At 46.1% G+C, this 16,646-nt stretch overlaps 1 protein-coding gene across 1 annotated transcript in view; it reads right to left on the reverse strand.

Annotated features, from left to right (window-relative positions):
- Positions 1 to 16,646, reverse strand: part of ADAMTSL1 (ADAMTS like 1) — a 486,266-nt gene that overhangs the window by 83,663 nt on the left and 385,957 nt on the right. The window contains exons 14-15 of the mRNA XM_060269080.1: positions 15,919 to 16,220; positions 6,841 to 6,970 (exon numbers count right to left, since the gene is read on the reverse strand). Of these exons, the coding sequence (XP_060125063.1) occupies positions 6,841 to 6,970; positions 15,919 to 16,220 (432 nt within the window). The remainder of the gene's footprint in view (positions 1 to 6,840; positions 6,971 to 15,918; positions 16,221 to 16,646) is intronic.

The following is a 16,646-nucleotide window of genomic DNA, read 5'->3' on the forward strand; positions in this document are numbered from 1 at the left end:
GACCATAAAGAAGGCTGATTGCCGAAGAATTGATGCTTTTGAATTATGGTGCTGGAGGAGACTCTTGAGAGTCCCATGGACTGCAAGAAGATCAAACCTATCCATTCTTAAGGAAATCAGCCCTGAGTGCTCCCTGGAAGGACAGGTCGTGAAGCTGAGGCTCCAATACTTTGGCCACCTCATGAGAAGAGAAGAATCCTTGGAAAAGACCCTGATGTTGGGAAAGATTGAGGGCACTAGGAGAAGGGGACGACAGAGGACAAGATGGTTGGACAGTGTTCTCGAAGCTACGAACATGAGTTTGACCAAACTGCGGGAGGCAGTGCAAGACAGGAGTGCCTGGCGTGCTCTGGTCCATGGGGTCACGAAGAGTCGGACACGACTAAACGACTAAACAACAACAACATATTAAGTGTGTTTAAAATCAAATCTAACCGAACACAGGCTAGGAGAAGACGCGAGTGTTTGCTGGGGAGGATTTTTCCACATGGCTCATTCAGCACATCTCAGCACCACCAACCCCACCTGCCCACAGCTAAGCCTATGCTGAACACTCTCTCCATACCCACCTGACTTCAGGTGGTGGTGACAGCAGAGCAAGAGCAGGTACTGCTCCCCACGGAGATGGATGCGAGATGATGGCACAAGACACTCCCATACAAACAAGTTAGGGTGTAGCACTATGAAGGAACATCTCCAGCCCCATTGCGCAGCCCGGACACTGAGGTCCAGCTCCAAGGGCCTTCTGGTGGTTCCTTCCCTGCAAGGTTACAGGGTACCTGGCAGAGGGCCTTCTTGGTGGTGGCACCCGCCTCCCCTCAGATGTCAAGGAGCTTCACAATACTCCAATATACTCCACCCCATTGTCCAGCCTGGACACAGAGGTCCAGCTTCTGGCGGTTCCCTCACTGCGAAAAGTGGTTACAGGGAACCAGGCAGAGGGCCTTCTTGGTAGTGGTGACATGCCCTGTGGAAACAGCCTCCCATCAGATGTCAAGGAAATAAACAACTATCTGACTTTTAGAAGACATCTGAAGGCAGCCCTGTTTAGGGAAGTTTTCAATGTTTGATTCTATTTTTAATATTCCGTTGGGAGCTGCCCAGAGTGGCTGGGGAAACCCCGCCAGATGGGCGGGGTATTATTATTATTATTATTATTATTATTATTATTATTATTATTATTATTAAGGTAAAATGTTCTGCTTAGCTCATTATTATGAATTATCCCTATTATTGCTCTCTTCTTTTGAGACAATACTTTTTAAGGGTGTTTTTACAGACAATGCTAAGGGCAATAAATTCACCAGCTGATTTCTTTTCTGGCATAGGGAGACGGAATTTCAGAGTGTAGCTGTCTGAAAAGGAGCCCAGTTTGATATCTCAGAGGAGGACCAGGTGCCTTGATTTCCAAGGGCTAGAACAGGCATAGGAAACTCAGCCCTCCAGATGTTTGGCGACTGCAACTCCCATCATCCCTAGCTAACAGGACCAGTGGTCAGGGATGATGGGAGTTGTAGTCCCAAAACATCTGGAAGGCCGAGTTTGCCCATGCCTGTTATAGCCCATCAAGGTTCCTCCTTTGAGAATCACAGAATCCTAGAATTGTAGAGTTGGAAAGGATCTAGTCCAATCCTCTGCAATGCAGGAATCTCAGCTATATTGCACATGACAGGCGGCCACCCAAGTTCTGCTTAAAAACCCGCAAGGGAAGAGAGTCCTTTTTAGCACTGTTGAACACCTCTTACAGCTAGAAAGTTCTTCCTGATGTTTAGTTGGAATCTCCTTCCTTGTAACTTCAAGCCTTTGGTGGTCCTGCTCTACTGACCAGGAGAAAACAAGCTTGCTCCCTTTTCCATGTGACAGACCTTGAGATATTTGAAGAAGGCTGTCATATCTCCCCTCAGTTTCCTCTTTACTAGGCTAAACAAACCCAGTTTCCTTACCCATTCATCCTTGTGGTGCAGTCATGAGAAATGCACCAAGTTTTTCAGCGTTCTCCAAAAATCCGCTACTTATTTTTAAAAGAGAGTATCACTTATGATCTAAAAGTAACAGAACTACAAAACAGCAAAAGCTGTGAATGAGATTACAGAGCTACAATGGACATGTGCTTAATTGTGAATGAGTTTAGATTAAGAGGGCTGGAACTCATACTTAAAGAGGGAAGCAGCTGTGGATTATGGGTCAGGGGGCCACACTAGGAACCGGGGGACCCTGAATTCAAATCCTGACTTAGCCATGAAGCTCACTGCATGACCCTGGGCCAGTCACTGTATCTCAGCCTAACCTCCCTCACAGAGTTGTTGTGAGAATAAAAAAACGGGATGTGGGGTGTGTATGCCACTCTGGACTCATTGCTTAAGAAATATTCAATACATATTTTGCATAATTTCAAATAATAATATTATTTGTTCCACTATCAGCTCTACTGCGATGAGAGCCAAATAACATAAGGCAGCAATTGAGAGTGTCAGTGGGGTGTAGCGGGTATTCACGGCTGGCAATCTTGGGGTGTGTGTGTGGGGGGGGGCTTACCACAATAACAAGGTTATTGAGAGGATGTGTACAATGCAAGCAAACATGTACATTCCTGAGCTTGTTGATGAAAGGTATGATTCATATGTAGTTAAACTAAAACAGGACACCCCCCTGCAAAAAAGGTATCCCTTTTCAGCCTAATAATGGAATGACACCCTTAACATACAAATTTGAATTTTTAAATATATATTTTTTGCAGGCATTAAGGTTAACAAAACAGCATTTGTCTCTTCCAACACCTCATTATTTTCATTCCACCACAGACAGGAAGCAAGCAGGGGGTGAGGAGGGGGAAAAGCCATTTTGGCATTTGAAGCTACAGGATTTCACACCCACCCACCCACACTCCTTCCAGCCCCACAGGGAGAGCCTCAGCCTAAGGTTTCCAGCTGATCCTTACGGTGCCTCCTCAGAAGGGCTTTCTAACACGTTTCTGCTCATGCCAGCTTTGTCTGGGGAAACTTTGCGCGATTTCTGTGTCCAGAATTACCAGAGGTCTTGCCTTCTGTTGTTCTAATCTGCTTTCCAAAGCTCCTCTCTCCCCTCTTTTACTTGCATAAATGCGAATCTGGAACCATGCGGAGGAATGCCTTCTGTTGCTCTACCTCATGTAAAATAATGTGTTAGGCCAGTAAATCCACACAAGATGTGCGCAAACTTCATGTGTCTCTGTCCCAGTAGGCAGAGGGGGGTGTTTTCTAACAGTGTGTTTAAACACATCTTAAGACATGAGTCTGTATTATCCATATTTGGGTGGGGGGGCAAGGCCAGTGCCTGAAGAATGGTGAGGGAGAATGAGGCACTCTCAAGCCAACCTCAGACCCTCCAAGTGCCCCTATTTCTCAGGGATAGCCCCAGATTTACAGAAACCGACCTGGTTTCTGCTTTGATCCCAGAAAGTCCCGCTTTTCCTTAGGACGTCCCTATTTTGATCGTAGAAATGTTGGAGGGTATAGAGTTATGCGATCCCCGAGATAAGGAGATAAGATACAACCTTTAGAAGACATCTGAAGGCAGCCCTGTATGGGGAAGGGTTTTTTTTTAATGTTTAAAGTTTTATTATAAATTTAAAAAAATTGTCCAGTAGCACCTTAGAGACCAACTAAGTTTGTTCTGGGTATAAGCTTTCGTGTGCATGCACACTTCTTCAGATACCATGCACATGAAAGTTTATACCCAGAACAAACTTAGTTCGTCTCTAAGGTGCTACTCAACAATTTTTTAATTTATTTCAACTGTGTCAGACCAACACGGCTACCTACCTGAATGTTTTATTATGTTTTTATATATGTTGGAAGCTGCCCAGCGTGGCTGGGGCAACCCAGTCAGGTGGGCGGGGTATAAATAATAAAATGATGATGAAATAGGACAGCCCTATTTTCGTCGGAGAAATGTTGGAGGGTATGCCTGTTCTCAGCCAGTCCACCTGCCATTTTACTTGCAACCAGCCGCGGTTGGGGGAGGGGCGGGTGGCGCTCTGCTTCTCATTGGCTCTGGCTCCAACTAATGCTGGTCCTTTGACCTCCCAGTTCTAGTGGGCACCATTCATATTTATGTATATAATTCAGTGTCTATTAGCTAACTGTTAAGAGAAAATACTTGATAAATAGTCCCTGTTTTCTCATGTACTGGTAGCTTTCTCTTGATAAATCAGAGGAGAATGAGGGAGAGTCTCAATTCTGCAGACACAAGCAACCAGAACGCCCCCCCCCCCCAAAACCCCTTGCTTTAAGAATAAAGAACTGATGTTCCCCAACACAAATCAGTCTTATAATGGAGGAGGTCAGGTGTTTACAACTCTGGAGTTGACCTTGTCAAGAGTTCCGAGATTTATCAGTCCTGTCTTGGAATTATCAAACTGCTGTTGCAGACTCTTTCTCCCTGTTCTCAGAAGAACCATAAAGTTTGAGAAAGAGTTGTGTACAGAAGGGAAATCTTTCCTTTCCCTTTTTGCTATTCCTGGAACTTTGCGAACTCCCCCCCCCCCCCCGTGTGTGTCTGTTCTCTGCTATTCAGTTATTTGCACAGGAATAAACGTTTAGTTCTGAAAGTATGTTAAGAACAAAGCGGCAGAAATTGACTGGAATTTCCTTCATTTTCATCCATCTGGCTTTCATTGCCTGCTCCTCTTTCCTCCTACACACCCACCCACCCAAATCTTTTTAGCACATGCTGACCAAGATGAGGGGGGGGGGTATAAAAAATATATAATGCATAACACCCACCGTGGAAATCTTTCATGCACTTGGTAGCACTCCCTGTCTTTCCAAAGACTACTCATGCCTTCACAGTTGTCAAGAAACAAGATTATGTTATAGCCCGTGCATTTAAGACGGGTGTCAAATGCTCCTTATATTAAGTTAATGTGCCTTTTTTACAGAACTATAAAGATTCAAGGGACAGCTCTTATTTCAAAAGGCACCTCTGGTTAAGTTGTGTGGACACCACAAAAAACTCTAAAAATCTTTTAAGGGTGCAGTTGAAATCCCTGATCCGCTATGCTAGGATAGTGATGGGTGTCCTAGCCCAGAACAGCCTTATCTTCTGCTCCCATTGACTTCCCTCTTCCACCCACCAAAAGTACAGGCAGAGGTGGAATTACCACTGGTGGTCCCAAACCCAGGTGCAACTTTCCTCGGTGTAACCCTCCTAGGATATGAACTCACAAAAGTACCCCCTTAGAGTGCTTCAAAAATCCAAGCAAGTGGAATAAATAATATGTTTCTGGTCAGTACAAATGCTTCTTCTGTTGAAGAGGGAAATTGTTTCAGTTTCATTGATGGCATGCTTTAGCTTATGAAGTCATCCGCCAGAGATGCTTCAGAAAGAGAATATCCTACCTTGGGGGAAGGGGATTTGTCTGTTGCCTGCCGGCAGGTAATCCTCTCTGCATTGATGCATCTGCAAAGGGACCCCTGCGCATATGCCAGTACTGTGCACAGGATTCTGGGGTTCAGAGGTGTATCACTAAATTAATGTGAGCCTACAATGCACCCAACACTCCCCTGCAGGGGAAAACATTTGCTTCTAGGGAAACTTGAAGAAATCCCAGAGTTCCTTGAAATGCAGCTTGTAAACCACTGGATCAGAACATTCATTGCCTCATTTCTAGGACAAGGAAACTATGATTCTATAGTTTGCTCCTGACTTGCAGGAAATGGAGCATTAGTAGATATATGGCTGAAAGATATCCATGTGGTAACATGAGAATCACGTGCATCCCTCACCCAGTAAATGTCTGAATTTTTTTAAAAACCAAATGCTTGTGCGAACTTTTCACGTGTGGACAATTTCACACACTATGTGGACTTTGCAGTAGAAAATAATAATTATAGGTGGAAGGAAGGTATGTGTTGGGAAAATGTCCAGGAGCTTCAGAAAACTGTGCTTCCTGTCAGTATAAGGCAGCCTCCTCTGCAAGCCTACAGTGTTTAAGGCACAGGCAGATGGGCAGACAGGAAAATGAGTGAGGCCTCTGGGGAGGAAATAGATGAGAGGGCTTGCTTTGGAATCCACCCTAAATTCACTGGAATTTCGGAGCCCCCAGCTACCTACATACTAACAACCCTGAATAGATTCAGGTGAAATAATTCAATCATACCATAATTCAATTATGGTGCTGGAGGAGACTCTTGAGAGTCCCATGGACTGCAAGAAGATCAAACCTATCCATTCTGAAGGAAATCAGCCCTGAGTGCTCACTGGAAGGACAGATCCTGAAGCTGAGGCTCCAATACTTTGGCCACCTCATGAGAAGACTCCCTGGAAAAGACCCTGATGTTGGGAAAGATGGAGGGCACTAGGAGAAGGGGACGACAGAGGACGAGATGGTTGGACAGTGTTCTCGAAGCTACGAACATGAGTTTGACCAAACTGTGGGAGGCAGTGGAAGACAGGAGTGCCTGGCGTGCTATGGTCCATGGGGTCACGAAGAGTCGGACACGACTAAACGACTAAACAACAACAAACAATTCAATCATAAATCACTGATATATTCCAGAATATGTTGTCCCAATTTTGCTAGCTTCAGTGGCCCACCTCAAATACTATTTGGTATAGCGAAAATTTAGTTTCAGGAAATGGTAGGCCAACAGTTCTTCTTCTTCTACATAGCGACTGGACAACTCAGTCGGCAGAGGGTTGTGGCCTCAAGCCCCACGTTGGGCAAAAAATATTCCTGCATTGCTGGAGGTTGGAACAGATGACCCGGAGGTCTCTCTCTTCCAACTCTACAATTCTATGACGTTATGATTCTATGACTTCTATATGCATAACTGAAGAAAAGAGCAAAGAGCAGCCTACCTTGGGGGACAAGGCTCCAGGTTACAAGCTTTCAGCAACTGTGGGGGACGCCGGCTGCTCACACATAGATTTTCATCTGCAAACTCTCTTGTCTGTTTATTCAGGCAAGCCACTACTGCCTCTTGAACACCTGCAAACACACAGGCACACACACACAATTACATCAAAATAAAATTTAATGTAACAGAATCAGGGCGGAAAAATCACAGCCAGCGTCGGGAGAGCAAAGTGCGGACATGGCAGCAGCAGGGGCCCTTCTAAGTTGTTGTGGAGTTCATTGCCTCCGGGAGATGAATCTGATACTCCTCGCTGTTGACAGGGCAGGATCACACCATGCTGCCACCCATTGAACAGGAAGGGAAAGCATAGTGTCAGATGTTGGGAGATCTGTTCCTTGTTACATCCTGTACCTGTATCAGGGTTGCAAAGGAACTGGAATTTCTCTACTGGCAAGCGGCAAATAAAAAACAAACAAACCATAGCTTTCAAATTCTTTTCTGATTAAGAAAACATCCCAATCTATTCACATTACAGTTCTTGGTTTACTCAGTTTATTCGGTTCAGTCTTTCTGCAAAGAAACACAGCTATGGAACCATTACCTCCTGCTGCTGAAAGTGAGTGCCGACACTTTTTAAAGTTTCTAGCTACGGAGAAATGCTCTGTGCACCCGGCAACACCGACAGCAGCGTGGCCCTGTTCTCAAAACACCTGGAATAAGGCACAGGGATTGGAAATTCAGGTTCTAAGTCTATCTGCACAAACTAACGTCCAGTAAATGCAGGTGTAAGCGGTACTTTCTTCCACCAAGCTAAATGGAACTGAAATGGCTCAGGGATAACAGGGATAACAACGGTTGTAGTTGTTACAGTTACAACTTTAAGAGCAATGGGAAAAAAAGTTTTAAAAAATCCTATTTGCAGAAATTAAATTCGCAGTGCAACCCTGCACCTGTCGTCACAACTGAGTTCAATAGGGTTTACCTTCAGATAACCAGATAACATGATTGCAGTCTTAGGGTCAAATCAGGTACTTTCATTCTGCAGCGACCAGAATTTTTTTGGTGGGGGAGCTTCTCATCAGAGCCACAGCACATGGGAAAGGAAGGTTCAGCACACCCTGCAAACATGAATATGTGAGGGAGGGTGTCCCCCCCCTCTCTCTCTGTGTGTGTGTGTGAGAGAGAGAGAGGGGGGGGGAGGACACTTCCTAGCTATCCACAATACCGTATTATTACACATCTCTTTCCATAGGAGGGAGATAGATAGATAGATAGATAGATAGATAGATTAGATAGATAGATAGATGATAGATAGATAGATGATAAATATATAGATTAGATAGATTGATAGATAGATGATAGATAGATATTTCCAGCTAGTTCTGTATACAGTTCTGTATACAGTTCTGAAATGCTACTGACAGTACAGTTATATCTCAGAATTCAGGGCAGGTTAAAAATCCCCAAACTATCATTCTGCCCCGTCGCCAAACGGGTTTGGCAGCACATGTTGAGATTTCCCGCACATTTGCATAACCAATGCCAGAAAAAGGCCGTGACAAGTGTAATGCCTCCGTTGCCTATGTCTTGGCATCCACAAAGCACACACAAATGCTGGGCCAGATATGTTAATTAAGTGAAGCTAAAATATGCAAATTGACTGCAGCCCTCTAATATGTTTCTAGTGTTGCTCTTGGTGTGTTGACATAAAGTAGCCTGCCCCAGGACTCAGGAAACCAGATGCAAGGCATTGTTTTCTCTGTGATGCGAGGGGAATGAGCCGCCTTCGCCCATGTGGCTAGACTGTCTCTGGGTAATTCAGGGGTCATCCAGTTGTGATTACAAGGCTTTATGGGATGGCAATGTTTAGCTTAGGCGAACCTTTGGCATCACCTCCACCACCACAACAGTAACAGTAAAAGCAGCAGCAGCAGCAGCAATGTAGAGGTTCATTCACCAAAGCACCAACCTCTTTTGAAGATGACAGCATATTTACAAAAGCATCAGGCAAGCCTGAGAAGCCATGCTGAATGAGCAAAAACAACACTGCCACATGTATGGAAGCTACAATGCCTTGATTTATTTTTGTTTTCTAATGCCAAAGCTTAAAAAGAAACACATCGCCTCTTTTCATAGTGATGAATCAAAGCACTGTTCTTCAAAACGCTCTTTTGCTTTTCATCAGAGTCACAGAGCTGTGAGCACCAGCAGCCCTTGCCTGGTTTTATTCCCGCTCGCCAGATAATGCAAAGCACTATCGCACCGTCGCTCGCCAGCACCTCACTCTGAGCTGTGATGTTTGCCCATAAACATGCTGATAAAACAACCCCTGTGTTGCAAATTAAAGTCAAAATGCTGAGAAAAGGAGGCAACATGTCGACCAGTTCTTGGGCAAATTAAAACTGTTTTAATCAACTGATTAAAACAGTTATAATTTGCCCAAGAACTGGTCAACGTGTTGCCTCCTTTGCCCATAAACGTGGGCATGGGCAACACAAAAATTCTAGTCTCCCAACATAAACGGCAGGGACAGGCGCAAGGGACTAGAAGCAGAAAGAGATCAACGCTTCAGGGCACTCCATGCCCTACAGTTTTAGGTGTCTTTCTGTGGTGACCAACAAACTGACACCTAGGAGGAAATGCAGCTCCAAAAGGAAGGGCAAAAGAGAACCACCATTTGCACGAAATATGCATATTGGCACCTGTCTGTCTCGTGAGACAATGGAGGAATGGGCCCAGGTCCAGCCGTTGGAAGGTAGCAGTGCCTGCTGTGGTTGTAGAGACTAATACAGGTTTTGTTGCAGCTGGAGCAGCTGGAGGTGTCGGGTTGTGCTGCTTTCTCTCTGCTCCCCCCCCCAGTGGTTGTTCCTCCTCTGGTCAATGCTATGTGTCAGGGATGTGGTAACTACTCTTGAGTAACGACCTTCCACATGCTTGTCTTTCAGACGTTTTTATTGGTGCACATTATTTACAGTGTAACAGACTACTGATTCCATGTCTACCCACTTGAGTCAGATTCCTGCACTGCCCCCCTCCGCGTTCTAGACCAACATAAAAGCCTCGGAACTGAGAAGCGCCTCCCTTTCCTCCTCCTCAATTCCGGCGTCAGGGGGACCGGTCTTCTGTCTGACCGATTCCTGTCCTCTCTGTCCTCCTCCCTTTCTTACTGCCTATGGAGCAGGGACTCTTGGATGCTGCCAGAGCCCTGGCCCTCCCTCTCCATTCCCTGACTCCCTCCATCAGACCCTTCGCTCTCATGACTGCTGGGAGACAGGCTGCTTCAGATGGAGGGGGGGTCTCTATAAGCCCTCCCCCTTACACTATGGATACATGACTTGACTGCCTGTGTCCAGGCACTGCAGTCTCCTGCAAGGGATTCCCACATGGCAGGGTTGATGTTGCCAGCCTTCATGCCATGTTTGCAGGCATATCCGTAATGCAGAGTTGGTTTGCCAATTGTCCTGGTGTCAGAAGCCATCTCCCTGTGAGCATGTACTTGGGGTTCCTGCCATCTTCCATTCTGTGGACATGACCAAGACTGCGTAGACGTCGCTGAGACAGGAGTGAGGACACGCTGGGGATGTTGACTTGGGGGGAGCACATCTTTGTTTGGTATTCTGTCCTGCCGTGTGATGCCCAAAATCTTCCTGACGCAGCGCATGTGGAAGGCATTGAGCGTTGCTCCTAGCAGGTGTAAGTTGACCATGAAAGCCTGGTAGACCTTCATCTTGGTATTACTCATTACATTCTCCCAGACCCTTTAGGAGACGTAAGCCTCCTTAGGGTCTTTGAAAAGAACAAGGTTGGACAGCAACTGATGATTTCCTTCTATCGGTCCACGATGGAAAGTGTTCTCTCATACTGCATTACAGTCTGGTATGCTGGTTTGACAGCCATGGACAGAGAGTCCCTACGGAGGGTGTGAAGATGGCACACGATATCGTGGGCTGTCCCCTGAGTCCGCTAGATGTTATCGCGGGAGACCATTGCCTCAGAAGAGCGAGGAACATTCTCAGCGATGACTCACACCAGCACCTTTTAAATCTCTTGCCCTCAGGCAGGAGATATAGAAGCATGATAAGCCACACCAACAGGTTAAAGAACAGTTTTTACCCATGGGCCGTGAGGCTGCTTAATGGAAGACAGCAACATTGCAGCTGACGTTTGGGGTTGGTGGTTGTGCGACAGCACCCAGAGTGTAACAAGGACTGAGAGATTGTGGGGGGGGGGAGAGGGAGGGTCGTTTAATCTCACTATAAACAAGTGGTACAGTGACAATAAAGTATTTCTATTTCTATTTGAGATGCAGCACAGAACCAAATAGCATGATAGTGATTTGTCCGTCTTGGAATTTTAGGATTAAATCTTGCAGCTTCCAACACAGATGTATGCAAAAACTGGAAAATATATAACGAAGAAGCTGTACATTCCTTTCTAATGAGAAAATAAGCTGCTCAAAATGGGACACAGAAAAGCCCTGGCTTTCCACTTTCCAGGGTATTTGAGGCTCGAATTTTAAAAATTATTGCTCACAATTTTAACATAATGAAGCTGGGTTTGTTTTTCCTTGAAAATCCCTGCAGTTTATGGCTGGGAAATTAAACTGCTCCACGGAGCAAGGGGAGGACATGAATCTAAGTAGCTTTCAGTTCACTTTCAATATACCATCAAATAGGATTTGCTGTGTTTATATCTACCAGAATAGCATAATTGTTACATGATACTTGATGACAGCAGTGGAAGACTCAGCCACTGCATGAAGACTAAATTGTTAACTGGTTCCTTCTGGCTGCTACTCCTTCGAGGGTGAAGGGCTACTTCTGCATGAATCAAATTTCATCTCCAGAGAGCACAAGAACAATAAAATTAACTTGATCTGTCATGCAACTGTGGAAACAAAATGATTATTTGGAACCTATTTATTCCATTTTAATTTGCTTAAAAAACATTCTGCCTGCCAGTCATTTCGCAAACAATCAAATGGCATTGAATGGATCAAATAAAATGGTTCTTGCTACAGCCACATATGATCAGGTACAATAAACGTAGCAAGAGATGCTGCTTTTAAGCCTGAGTTCTCTGTGGCAATGCTGTTCAGCAGACCGAGCGCTGGATATGAATTTAACTCATGGAAACAAGGGGTTGCCATCCAACGATCTTTATTTCCTACAAGCCACTGCGCTTTGATATGGCGCAGGAATGCTGCAATGTAGGGCCCGTGGTTCTCACAGTGTGCTATGGGCCTCCCCAAAGTGGTGTCTGACAAGCACAACTGCCTCCCAGTCCAGAAAAAATGTGGACTGGGGTCAGGAACGGGGGGACAAACGTTTCTTTTTCAATCAACGTATGTCAGAAGCAGCACATCCGCTTGACGAGATGCTTGACAGACGGGACAGCCAATGATGCAGCTCTCTGTTTTAACAGGCTATCTTATTTTAAAAGATGCTGCGGTACTGTGTTGACCCAATCCCTCACTTTTCTAAGCGAGTGCAAAAAAACCCCCCAGCAGCTAGGCTGGTGACTAGGAGTAGCTGCCGGGACCATATAACATCGGTCCTGAAAGATCTACATTGACTCCCAGTATGTTTCCAAGCACCAACACTTTGAAGCCCTAAACCATGGGAAAGCAAACTAAGGTCCAGGGGCCGGATTCAGCCCAATTGCCTTCTGGATCCGGCCCGCGGATGGTCCAGGAATCGCCGCATGGGTTGGCGTGGGGATTCTGATCCCCTCCTCCATACACACTGCAGTTGTGCCTCCTCCCTCCCTCCTCCTGGCTTCTTCCTGCCCTGCCTAGAGGAGGAAGGGGGCTGGGCTTTGTTGAGCTGCGGTTGGCCGAGCGCCATTTTAAGCAGCCCTTCTCCAGAGCCAGCGCTTTCGTGCTGCTCATCGTCCCTCTGCTGTTGCTAGTCCCTGCCGCTCACAAGGCACAGGTAAGCAGCCACCGGGGCTTGTCCGGTGCTGTGGAGAAGGGAGGGGAGAGTCATGGGAGGATTTTTCTTCTTCAAAATATAGTCCTGCCCCCCACAAGGTCTGAGGGACAGTGGACCAGCCCCTTGCGGAAAAAGTTTGCTGACCCCTGCCCTAAACGTCTTCGGCCCAGTATTCCTGAAGGAGCATCTCCACCCCCATCGTTCAGCCCATACACCGAGGTCCAGTTTCGAGGGCCTTCTGGCCATTCCCTCACCAAGCAGAGGGTCTTCTTGGAAGCGAAATCCTCCCTTTGGAACTCCCTCCCATCAGATGTCAATGAGATAAATACAACCTTTAGAAGATACCTGAAGGCAGTCCTGTATAGGGAAGTTTTTAATGTTTAATGTTTTATTATGTTTTTGTATATGCTGGAAGCGGCCTATCCCCAAGCTCCACACAGCAACAACTTTTGCTTCTTTTTCATTAACTTTGTTAGGGCTAGCTAAGTTTTAACTTGAATTAGGGAGGAGCCATGATGACGGAGAAGCGAGTTGGGGTGCTGCAAGGATGCTTGTGAAACCGAGTGCCTTTCCATGTGAGAGGCCCAAGGTGAGCTGGGCCCCGTTCATTTCCAGCTGTGAGCCAAGTGAGCAGAGCTGCCTTCATATGGAACCTGCAGTTGCCACCACTGCGTTCCGCTTTCCTGTAGTGGGAGGAGACAGGTAGCAGTGGGCGCGAAGGAGGTCATGGTGGAGCCTCTTTCCTAAATGCGAATGGAGCTTCCGGCCCTCATAACCTCTGGTGCAAAACTGACTCAGATGGATTCTCCAGCTACCTAATGGTCCATCTCCAGGGATGCATGTCAAGGTAAGACTGTTTGGGAAGAAAGCACCTGGTGATTCTGAAAGACTGGGTTACCTGTCTCTAGTGCTCTTTTGGGAAAAAAAAGAAGGGAAGAAGAAGAAGAGGTCCCAGTACTCATATCTTGATCAAAGTGCTAGTACTGGGAAGTACTGCCACAAGAAAAGCACTGCCTGCACTCATTCCAGTTTGAGTTTTGACCTGGGTTGGGGGCACGAAAGACTGCACTTGGGGCTTCTTCTGGATTCAAGAAATCACATTGACCTGCTTTGAGAGCTCTGTAAATTAGGGTTGCCATACATCCAGAATTTCCCAGACCTAGCCAGAATACGGCCGTTGGAAACAGTGTCTGGGCAGAAATAGCTGAAATGTCCAGGAAAATCCAGACATGGCAACCCAGGTTGAAAGTCTAGTTTTTGATGGAACAACTTTTTTGGGGGGGGAGGATGGCTGAAAAACTTTGCTCCAAAAAAAGGCTCAACAACGTTTGTGTCCGGATTTTCACTTTTTGAAATATGGCAACCCTATGTAAATTGTGTATGTGTCAGATTTGAATGGCGCTGCAGAGATAAATGCTTTCTGTGCCATTTTTAAACCCACTTCCCCATTTTTACCTGAGAATGAGGTAGTAAGAGAAAGCAATGTTTTGTTCTGAAGGCATGAATAATTATGAAGCATTATTCACTTTGTGTTAAAAAATGTACTTTTTCTATCATGCACAAGTTACTCAGAACCCATGAGATGGAAGCCATTTGTTACAATTCCTGTGTGGAAAGATCCCAGCTTTAGAGGAGCTAAGGAATTTTAGGAATGGGACGTTTCTAATGGGCATGATTTTCATAAGCAATTAGCAGAAAATGACTGAGTAGACCCAAATGGATTAGGCACCATGTACATTAAACAATTCTCATAATATGCATAAATGGTGACCCTCCTTAACTTTTAACCTAAGTGCCAAACTTATTAGCTCCAGGCAATCTTTTCGCTGGTTATTTTTGCCATATGTTCTCTCTGTCTCTCTCCTTTACCCTGCACCGAGATCCAAGCTAATGTCATTTGCTGGGAAAAGCTATCAAAACCAGCTGAGTCTCCAGTAGATTCAGTAAAGAAATCCATATGCAACAGCCCAACGCTTGCAATCCATATGTCTCTGCTTAGAAAGCAGAAGTCAGGCAATGCAGAGCTAGTGACACCTGATGCTTCCTGACTTAATCTTGCTCTTTAAAAATACGCTTCCCTGGCCCAAATGTAAGTGGTCAGCAGGAAATGTAAACAACCAGACTACTGCATTAGTCATATGAAAGACCCCAGCTGTGAATTCTGATACCTTCTAGATCCAAAATGGTATTACATCTGGACTTTATTTTCGATAGTTCCCTCCTAGAGCCACTCTTCCATTTCAAACAGAGAAAACGGAAGACCGAGGTCTGATTCTCACATTTTGGCTGCCATGGTGGGACCGTCCACACGCTGCCCATAATGTGCAGAAGGTGCTCATTTCATGGGTTATTGATGGATGGACGGATTGGCTTTTATATGCCACATTTATCCACATTAACCAGCTGTGTGCCTTGTGGAAATTGGCTCTAATCCGCTGAACTGAAAAGCTCGGTTGAACAAAACCCCTCTTCAGGTTTTCCACTCATCTGATAAGAACTAATTCAGTGGGTAAGGTTGTGTTTTTGCAAGGCACTGCTGTGGAACAATGAGAGCAGCTCTGGGGCAGAGGGGAGGGATTAAATCAGAACACAATAAGATCAAGATGAGAGTCGGGTGAAAGTGTGGATGCAGTTAGTTCAAATTAAGTCTGATTGTAATCAGTGAGGCATGTAAGGTAAAGGTAAAGGGACCCCTGACCGTTAGCTCCAGTCGCGGACAACTCTGGGGTTGCGCGGCTCATCTCACTTTACTGGCCGAGGGAGCCGGCGTTTGTCTGCAGACAGCTTCCGGGTCATGTGGCCAGCATGACAAAGCCGCTTCTGGCGAACCAGAGCAGTGCACAGAAACGCTGTTTACCTTCCCGCTGGAGCGATACCTATTTATCTACTTGCATTTTGATGTGCTTTCAAACTGCTAGGTTGGCAGGAGCAGGGACCGAACAACGGGAGCTCACCCTGTTGCGGGGATTCGAACCGCCGACCTTCTGATTGACAAGCCCTAGGCTCTGTGGTTTAACCCACAGCGCCATCCGCGTCCCGAGGCATGTAAGGTAGTTGTGACTTAATACCCATCCATTTTTTTTGCCTGTGGGTAGGCAAAATTCAAAACAAGGAAAACAAACAAGTTGAAAAAAATTCCAACTCACCTCCTGCACAAGACTCAGAGCACTCTGTGAAGCCTTCATACTCCCAGTCATGGAGTTCATCAAAATCCTGTGAGCCTCCATAAAACACATCGGCCTCTTCAGGACTATATTCGCTGGTCTCCCCATTGCAAGGGCCACCATAACAAGCTCGTTCAGAGGCTGGCTTGGGCCCTTCACATTCATCAATGGGCAAATCAGCCACAGATTGAGAGAAGGAGAGCAGCACTTGACACTTCACCAAGCGGACTTGGATTCCAACCCCACAGGTCACGCTGCAGGCAGACCATGTCTCCGGAATAAACCTACAAGAAAAAGCAAACATAGGAATCATCTCCCTAAGATGATGGTTTTCAATCAGGGCACCTTGAATGGTGCTCAGGTGCATTGCAGGGGCAGCAGTAGTTCTCCAGGTAAATGGTGCCTCTGGGATCAGATGGGGATTGCTGGTTGCTGAGGTGGCCTCAGAGTAAGTAAGCAAGTGGGAGAGGATCCCTAAGGAGAGGAGAGAGGAGGAGAGGCTGGGGGAACCCTCCACAAGGGAAGGTGCCCAAAAGGGGGCTGGTGGCTCAGCAGGCAAGGGGTGACATAACTGAGCTCCTGAGACTTGGAGTGCCTTTCTCCACAGGGGAGCCACATAAATAATGTAGTTGGTCAAGGGAGCTGTGGACTCAAAAAGACTGAAAACCTTTGCTCTAAGGCAGGCATAGGGCAAACTCGGCCCTCCAGAT

This window comes from Zootoca vivipara, chromosome 16, assembly GCF_963506605.1.
Source record: "Zootoca vivipara chromosome 16, rZooViv1.1, whole genome shotgun sequence".
Classification (NCBI taxonomy): domain Eukaryota; kingdom Metazoa; phylum Chordata; class Lepidosauria; order Squamata; family Lacertidae; genus Zootoca; species Zootoca vivipara.